The 9,313-nt window shown below is 55.1% G+C and overlaps 1 protein-coding gene across 1 annotated transcript; it reads left to right on the top strand.

Moving 5' to 3' along the window:
* Positions 1 to 1,307: 1,307 nt before the first annotated feature.
* On the top strand, positions 1,308 to 7,075 carry WFIKKN2 (WAP, follistatin/kazal, immunoglobulin, kunitz and netrin domain containing 2). The gene is made up of 2 exons (XM_084748302.1): positions 1,308 to 1,740; positions 4,137 to 7,075. Exons 1-2 carry the CDS (start codon positions 1,546 to 1,548, stop codon positions 5,655 to 5,657), a joined length of 1,716 nt encoding a protein of 571 aa, XP_084604428.1. The 5' UTR covers positions 1,308 to 1,545; the 3' UTR covers positions 5,658 to 7,075.
* The last annotated feature ends 2,238 nt before the right edge of the window (positions 7,076 to 9,313 follow it).

Below are 9,313 nucleotides of genomic sequence, written 5' to 3'. Positions count from 1 at the left end.
AACTAGACTGGGCTGTACCTTGACAGCAGTTCTGGCAGACAGGTGGGGGAGGGGTGCCTTCAAAAGTCCCTGACCACACAGAACAAGTGGCTGCCCTTGCCTCCTGTATTAATGGAGCTGTGTGGCCTAGGGTGGGTTGCTTAGCCTCACTGTGCGTCATCCACCCAAGTCCAAACTGGATGGACAGTTTGCTGTGGAGACTGAGTGAGACGATGTATTAGGGTCCAGAGTAGATGGGCAGTGACTGATTTGATTGGTGCTTCCGCGGACCCTGCACAAATTGCTTGTGTCCCCCGCACCACCACGCCCCCAATCCCGGAAGCTTTTTTACTCTGTGTCGTGGAAGGAAGTAAAAGCCACATGTCTATAGTGCTTGGCACCTATGGGCCCACCAAGCAGGGGTGGGGGCCACTACGGCTACCGGTAAGGGCATCTCGGTGGTGGTGTAGTGGAGCCCTGGGACATTGTAGCTGCACCAGTTTCTTGGACTACACAAGTGAGCGAGGAATGTGATCCGTCCCAACAGCCCGGGGGTGGGGGGGGCGCGGGGGGAGGCGAGACCATATCTGGTATTTGGTATGTCTCTCTGGAACGATTTTGGGGGGGAATTCACCAAAGTTGCAACTTAAGACATGGACTGCCAGTAACCCGTAACACAGAGATGTGGCGCTGGCCGTGTGCATTACCCTCCGCCCGCGCCCCCCCCACACACACAAGGGGACCTGGTGCCCGGGGTGGGAGTCGGCTTACACAGCACAACGCTGGCTGCTGGGGCCCGCCCTTGAATGGCCGTGAACTTGTTTTTCCACGTCATTTGCTCTCAAATGTACTATCGAGCTGGGCAACGCTAACACAGCGGCTCAGGTCCCTCCTCGTAACAAGCGATTGTGTGTTCTTTAGAGGTGGCTGAAGGGGAGGAGGGGGCCTGGCCCCAAGGAGGTGGGGAAACAAACCTGCCTCACAGTGAGCGTGCGTGTCCTGGGGCCAGCTCACCCCCACCCACCCCCACCCCCAAAGCACATGCCATTTCTGTCCCTGGAAGGGGTTAAGGGCCTCCTGGAGTCAAAAACAAGCAGGTGTCCCACCGTGCCAGAGACCGCTGCCTAAACTGCTTCCAGCTTTTTCCCCCCTTCTGCAATAAGTCTGTGATCAGCCACGGGACAGAGGCGCCAGCAGCCTGCCTCTGACAGGCATCGGGTTAGCTCGCTCCCACTGGGGTGGTGCGCCCAGGATATAAATCCAGGCTTGAGTCTCTGCTGTGTTCCTCTCCCTGCGCACCGGGGGTGGGGTGGGGTGGGGTGGGGTGGGGGGGGACGGAGTTTCCTTCCAAAGACCTTTCTTTTATCTGAAGCTTCACAGCCCAGCAGGCTGCACTTGGTGGAGCCAGTCACAGCCGCCGAAGCCAGCAAGCGGCCTCAGCAAGGAGACTTGCTGGGGTGCGGAAGGGCAGGTGTTGCCAGTCCAAGAGAAGGTGGGTCCCCCGGTGGGCCTCAGGCCTTGGTGTCATCACAGGGGAGTCCTCTGGCCACTGCAGACAGCAGCACCATGTGGGCCCCAGGGTATCATCGGTTCTGGTTCCACTGGGGGCTGCTGTTGCTGCTGCTCCTGGGGGTGCCCCTTCGAGGCCTATCACTGCCACCCATCCGATATTCCCATGCGGGCATCTGCCCCAACGACATGAACCCCAACCTCTGGGTGGATGCCCAGAGCACCTGCAAGCGAGAGTGTGAAACCGACCAGGTGAGTGGGATTCCTGAAGCCTATGACAGAGTGTGTGTTGGTGTGGGGGCTATGGTGTGGGGGCGACTCAGAAGTACCTCCAGGGCCACGAAGGAGCCCAGATCCTGCCAACCTAGAGACAAACACAGCAGGTGCCTGCCTACTGCCGCTAAGGCCTAGAGGGTGGAGTGTTCAAATCCATCTTGGTGTTTTCCTCTTTGTGCTTGTTGAAGGCTGGTGTGGGCCAATTCTGTACCGGGTGCATTGGGATAACAGGACCGCAGGGTGGATGTTCAGCGGCCCAATCACAGGTGAGAGAACAGATACTCACAAGGAGAGATGCCACAGTCAGGGAGGGACAGCTGGCTTGGAAGCTTGTCTATTTGACACGACCACCTGGCTTCTAGGTCTGTCCCCAGGGTTGGACTCAGCCGTACGACAGCAATGGGGCTGCAGGGTAGGCTGAGCAGGAGGCCAGTCTGTACAAATACTCTAGTGATCCAGGAGGGAAAAATGAACTGAGTTCCCACCTGTCTGACTCTCCAGTGCTCCCATATGCTCCTCTCTTGTGGATGCTGCAGCAGGCAAGGGCCACTTTCAAACAGTTCTTCTCTGGCTGCCAGCTGGGTTCTTCCAAGGGTCATCCTTGTCCACTCCTGCTGGGAAGAAAAGCTCATAGGTTTACAATAGCACCGGTACCTACTCTAGCTGTGCCCATTTCCTGCCTGGCCATATCTCTGACTCTCTCAGGGCTTTGGATGTGAATTGGGCATCACTAAAGACCATGGGAAGCTGGGTGGTGGTGGCGCACGCCTTTAATCCCTGCACGTGGGAGGCAGAGGCAGGTAGATCACTGTGAGTTCGAGGCCAGCCTGGTCTATAAAGCATGTCCAAGATAGCCAAGGCTACACAGAGAAACTGTCTCAGGAAAGGAAAAAAAAAAAACATGGGAGACACTGGTGCTTCTGGAAATAGCTGGCCACACAAGGAAGCATAGGACTTCCCACGGAGAGAGTGGCTGCTGCCTCACACTCTGCTGGCTTTGAGTGTCTGGAGAAGCCACCTAAGGGCAGCTAAGGATCCAGGTGACCTATGGATACGTTGTAACTCTTTAAGTGACCGTATTCTAAGTATCCCCTCAGGCGTTCCTTCACCTGGTCCCCAAGGGCTCTGGTTCCTGAGTGTCCAAGCATTCCTGGGACCTCTGAGCCCCGAGGGAACTGCCTAGCCACATGGGACTGGAACAGCCATCAGGCCAAAGAGCAAGTTTTCCTGTCCGCAGGTCATTGTGTCCCTGTCCACCCTCCATTCTCGAGATCTCTCTCCCTTGAACCTCAGCTCTGGATGTGACCCATCTCTGCCCCCAAGCTCCCCCTGTTGTGGCCCAGAAGCCTATGCCAAACAAGGGTTTCAAAACAAAGTCCTTGTTCTGAGCCGAACGGGGAAGAACAGTAAACAAGTCTACAGCCTGCTCCACACAGCCCGCTCCACACAGCCCTGTTCCACACTGCCGAGTGGGGGGTGCTTCCTCCCTCCTTAGCTCATGTGGAATGTCAAAAAGGCTGGAATCAAAGTGGGAAGGACAAGAGGCCAGTGTGTTAGGGACTAATTCACACATTTACTACCTGGTGGAGGATTAACAGCCCAGCCAGCTGCCCAGCTGCACGGTGTGACATTGTGCAAAGCGCCACACGCAACCCGTGTTTGCGTCGGCTCCGGTGGCATGGGCTAATTTCAAAGAATTAGAGTAAAGCCTTACACGACTCCACAGAAGTCAGACGGGGATTACAAACTGGCAAGGCTTTACCGCTACCACACAAGGGGACTTTTTCCTGGTCACCAGGATTCTCTGACACCCTGGGTTCGGTGTGTGTTGGTGTCTCCCAGGGGGAAGATATGTGTGGCTAGCCTTGAACATGGGTCCAAAGATGCGACCTCTTCAAGTTAACCGACACATCCTTTCCCCAGTGGGAGAAAGACAAAAAGTCAGCCTCACTCTGTAAAACCTATGCTTCGTCTGGGGTACCACACTGTACTGCATTTCAGGGTCCCTCTTAGAGCTTGAAGCCCTTTCCTGGCTCCTCTCATCTCTGTGACTCGAGTGTCACCTACGTCTCTCTATGTTCTTATTTTGAAAATGGTAGTGAGCTCATATCCCCTTTCAGAGGTCAGTGGCCCATCTCTTCCCATATTCCCAGCCATGGGACCTTGGGGAAGTTGCTTAACCTCTCTGTGCTTTATTGTGTAGAAAGTGGGAATAGTGGTTGTGTCCCCCTGGCTTGGAAGAGAGCAGTAAGCAAGCACTTTGTGTATAGACAGGCATAGGTCCTCCTGTCACAGCCTCTGGGGGCAGATGTAGGATGCTGTTCTTGCTTCCTCCATGTTCAGAAGTCTCTCTCTTCCTCTGGCTCTTTCAGGAATGTGAGACCTATGAGAAGTGCTGCCCCAACGTGTGTGGGACCAAGAGCTGTGTGGCAGCCCGCTACATGGACGTGAAAGGGAAGAAAGGCCCCGTGGGCATGCCCAAGGAGGCCACGTGTGACCACTTCATGTGTCTGCAGCAGGGCTCCGAGTGTGACATCTGGGATGGGCAGCCCGTGTGCAAGTGCAAAGATCGTTGTGAGAAGGAGCCCAGCTTCACCTGCGCCTCTGACGGCCTTACCTACTACAACCGCTGCTACATGGATGCTGAGGCCTGCTCCAAGGGTACCACACTGGCCGTGGTCACTTGCCGCTATCACTTCACCTGGCCCAACACCAGCCCTCCACCACCCGAGACCACTGTTCATCCTACCACGGCCTCTCCAGAGATTCTGGGGCTGGACATGGCAGCCCCGGCCCTGCTCAACCACCCTGTCCATCAGTCAGTCACCGTCGGTGAGACGGTGAGTTTTCTCTGTGATGTGGTGGGCCGGCCCCGGCCGGAGCTCACTTGGGAGAAACAGCTGGAGGATCGAGAGAACGTGGTCATGAGGCCGAACCACGTGCGCGGTAACGTGGTGGTCACTAACATCGCCCAGCTGGTCATCTACAACGCCCAGCCCCAGGATGCCGGCATATACACCTGTACAGCTCGGAATGCTGCGGGGGTCCTGAGGGCTGACTTCCCGTTGTCAGTGGTCAGGGGAGGTCTGGCCAGGGCCACCTCAGAGAGCAGCCTCAATGGTACAGCCTTCCCAGCAACTGAGTGCCTGAAACCCCCAGACAGTGAGGATTGCGGCGAGGAGCAGACGCGCTGGCATTTTGATGCCCAGGCTAACAACTGCCTCCCTTTCACCTTTGGCCACTGCCATCGTAACCTCAACCACTTTGAAACCTACGAGGCCTGCATGCTGGCTTGTATGAGTGGCCCGCTGGCCACGTGCAGCCTGCCCGCCCTACAGGGGCCCTGCAAAGCCTATGTGCCACGCTGGGCCTACAACAGCCAGACAGGCCTATGCCAGTCTTTCATCTACGGTGGCTGTGAGGGTAACGGCAACAACTTTGAAAGCCGCGAGGCCTGTGAGGAGTCGTGTCCCTTCCCGAGGGGCAACCAGCACTGTCGGGCCTGCAAGCCACGGCAAAAACTTGTCACCAGCTTCTGCCGAAGTGACTTCGTCATCCTGGGCAGGGTCTCTGAGCTGACGGAAGAGCCTGACTCAGGCCGTGCCCTAGTGACTGTGGATGAGGTCCTAAAAGATGAGAAGATGGGCCTCAAGTTTCTGGGCCGGGAGCCGCTGGAAGTCACCCTGCTTCACGTAGACTGGGCCTGCCCTTGCCCCAACGTGACAGTGAGCGAGACACCGCTCGTCATCATGGGGGAAGTGGAGGGTGGCATGGCCATGCTGAGACCCGATAGCTTTGTGGGCGCCTCAAGCACCCGGCGGGTCAGGAAGCTTCGCGAAGTGATGCACAAGAAAACCTGCGACGTCCTCAAAGACTTCCTGGGCCTGCACTGAGGGCCCATCTACCCTGACCCTCCTCTGCCCGCCCACTCCCTGCCCTCAGCCAGCCACAGGACCAAGATCAGATTAGACAGCCGTGGTTAGGGAGGAAACATCAGCTGTCGTGTGTGAAGAGAGCCACCAAAGTCTCAAGACCACTTCTATTCTTGGGGTTCAATAAATAGTCCCTATTTCTTTTTTTCTTTCTTTTTTTTTTTTTTCCTCTTCTCTTCTTTCTTTCTTTCTTTGTATAGCCCTGGCTGTCCTGGAACTCACTTTGTAGACCAGGCTGGCCTTGAACTCACAGAGATCTGCCTGCCTCTGCCTCTGGGCTAAAAGGCCCTTATCTTTTTTAGCTGCGGGTGGGGTGGGGTGGGGTGGGGCGGCAGTGGTTGGCAAAAGGGAAGAAAAGAAATGCATAAATTATTTCCCATGGGGGCGGGGGTTCCCTCAGGTAGTTTAATCTCCCTTTTGCTGATCCCAGCCTCTCTGCCCAGACTCCTACCCAGGAGGAGATGGCGGTCTGCGTTGTTAAATGGTTTAGCTTGCATTAGGAGGTGTGTGGGCGGAGTTAAGCGAGTACACGGATTGCGTAAGGCAACGTCCCCACTGCCTCCTCCGTTACTGTAGTCAGAGTCTGCCTCACATTAAGTGGTGTGAGCACTAAGAAGCCAGAGCACTGTCCAACCCAGGCTGTAACTTATCCTTAGTGGAGGTTGCGGGGAGGGCTGCCTTTAGTGGGGTCAGTTTGTGTCCCCCCACGTCCCCATACTAGCAGAACCCATGTTTTCTTTCCTTAGCTGCATTGGTATTGGTTTGTTGGTTTGCTTCTGTTCAGTTCAGTTCAGTGAACACTTCCTGGGTGCCAGGTGCTAGGACCGTAGGCAGCTGTTACTGCTCCAACTGGCACAGCCAAAACACCAAGTCCTGACCCTAGGCTCCCCCCCCCCCCCCAGGCAGTGGGTGATTGGCAGCAGTCAGGCACTAATAATCATGTGCATTCATAGGCGGTGGACTTCCTTGGAGAAGCCCCAGGATCTGTTTCGGTAGCAAGAGAAATAAGACAAAAGACAGGAGGGACAGGGGACAGACAGTCTAAGAATCAGAGTGGAGGCTGGTCCAGGGAGAATGGCTATTACTCCATGATGCCATCTGGTGGCGAGTTCGGGCACCTGCGTGGATCAGGAGGGAGGCTCTATTTGGGCGGGGCCTGGGAGGAGCCTTTTGGCAACGGCAGCTGTGAGATCACTTGTTTCTTTTGGTCCCAGCCAGACAGGCACGGGGTAGAGGATTTGGAACCCCTGTGTCATCTCTGCATCTGCCCTGTTCCATCTTCAGCCCTTTATTCTGTCCACATCCCTCCAAAGGAGGCGCTGTGGGATGCCCTAAATGTCTTCCTCAAATATAAGGAGGACGATACTAAATAAAAGTTCATAGTGTCAACTGCTCTACCCGTGTGGCTTTTGGGAGAAGGTGAGGAAGGGGCTGGAGCTGGGGTCACACCATTGGTTCTTGTGACCTCTTAGGAGGGATGTCTGGCTAATAGTGCTGTATTTGGGTAGTGGAGAGACACAGTAGATTTTCAGGTCCCCTGTGAGATATGAGATTTCTTTTCTTTCTTTCTTTCTTTCTTTCTTTTTTTTAGACAAGGTTTCTCTGTGTTATCCTGGCTGTCCTGGACTCGCTTTGTAGACCAGGCTGGGCTCGAACTCACAGAGATCCACCTGCCTCTGCCTCCCGAGTGCTGGGATTAAAGGCATGCACCACCACACCCGGCAGATATGAGATTTCTTAGCCATGCTCGTCAGAGTTTATGAAATAAGCAGGGGAAAACATAGCCGAGATGGCAGGGTGACTTTTCCACAGTCATAGACAGAGAGATCTAGGGCCCTGGTATGTGGCCTAACTACTTTCTGGGGGGCATGGGGGGGACGGGTGTCCAATGGGAGATCGGGGCCATAGACTTTGTCCCTGAGACCGTGGAGTCTAAGTGAGAAGAGACAAGAGTAGGGCAGGCAGGTGCTTATCTGTGACTTCTAGGGACATCAGGACGATGCCTGCTCTCCAGTGTCCTCATGGGGCCTGCTGAGTTCTGACAATGCTGCTAGCAGTGCATTTGGCCCCAGGGAGACTTTACTGCTGTTCCCCAGACCCAGTCAAGTGTGTAGAGACCAAAGCTTGTCTGACCTTCAAGGTACCTCTCTTTTGCAGTTCAGTTCCCTGGAGGTTCCCAGGGCCGTACCCAAAGGAGGAATCCAGGGCAGGCCCAGCCCAGCCCAGCCCAGCCACTTTCATCTGCAGTAAAAGCATAAGAAGGGGCAAAGAGCTTCTATTTCCCAAGACAAGAGAGGGCAGGGGGTAGGAACTGTCACTGAAGGGCACTGAGCAAGAAACTTAGCCATCAGGATGGCTGAGTCATTGTCATTTCCCAACCTGGTCAGGTGTCCAGGGAGGGTGAGGACTGTCACCTCACTCTGTCCTTAGAGATCTGGGGACGTTGGCTGAACCTGCTTCTAGGCTTACGATGTCCAACAAATAGTCTCAGAGCCTAAGGGCAAGTGCCCATTCCCCTCACTAGCCACACCTGTTACCTGCCACTTTAGTTCACTTATAAGAAAAAGAGTCTGAACCCCACAGTTAGGTCCAGTCTGCTATTCTGCTCCCCTGGAAAAGCAAGAAATTCAGGGGACCCACCCACACTGTCAGGCTGATGTGCAGAAGCCACGTAGCCCATGAGACCAGGCTCAGCAAGCTCTTGAATCCAGCCTCTACCACCGATTTGCTCTCTCTGAACCTCTCCGTGCCTAGCCACACAAACAGCAGTAGGAGCACTTGGGTAAAACAACCCGTTGCTGGTTTGTTGTGTGTATGTGTGTATGTGTGGAGGCACACTCGTGGACGTGTTCAAACATGCTCACACTTGCATTCACGTGTGCAAATGCAGGCACACTCATGCCACAGTGCGTGTGCAGCCACCAGAGGACAACCTCAGGTGTCTGTCCTCCCCTTCCACCTGTGACTCGCTGCTGTATACACCGCTCTAGCTGGCCTGCAAGCTCCCCGAGATGCTCCATCTCCCGTGTCATCACAGGAACCCCGGGAACACAGATACTCACTACCCTGCACCTGGGCATTCCAACTCGGGTCTTCATGTCTTTGAGACAAACGTTTACCACTGAGACATCTCCTCAGTCCTGAATTTATTTTTGTTTTAGACAGAGTCTCTCAGTGTAACTCAAACTCACTTCAGATTCCCTCTGTAGTCCAGATTGGTCTCAAACTCCGTGATTCTCCTGTCTCGGCTGCTCAGGTGCTCAGATCACAGGCTTGCTGCACTGCGGTGCCTGGTTAGTCATGGCGCTCAGGGAGACTCGGCATTCGACCCGTTACCCTTGTAAGAACTACAGCCTGAGCCAGGTGTGGTGGCGCACGCCTTTAATCCCAGGCAGAGGTAGGCGGATCGCTGTGAGTTCGAGGCCAGAGTGGTCTATAAAATGAGTCCAGGACAGCCAAGGTTACACAGAGAAACCCTGTCTGGGGGGTAGGGGGTGGGGCGGAAACCAACCAAACAAAAAGAACTACAGCCTGGCGTGGAGTGGCCCTTTTACCCTCTGGAGCTCCCTGGGCAAGGATGGACCCCAAGACCTAACCCTTTGCCTCCTTGTTCTGGG

Source organism: Acomys minous, assembly GCF_964271855.1.
Source record: "Acomys minous genome assembly, chromosome: 12".
NCBI lineage: Eukaryota > Metazoa > Chordata > Mammalia > Rodentia > Muridae > Acomys > Acomys minous.
Note: the sequence above shows the minus strand (reverse complement) of the source record. Positions and strands in the feature narration are given on the sequence as shown.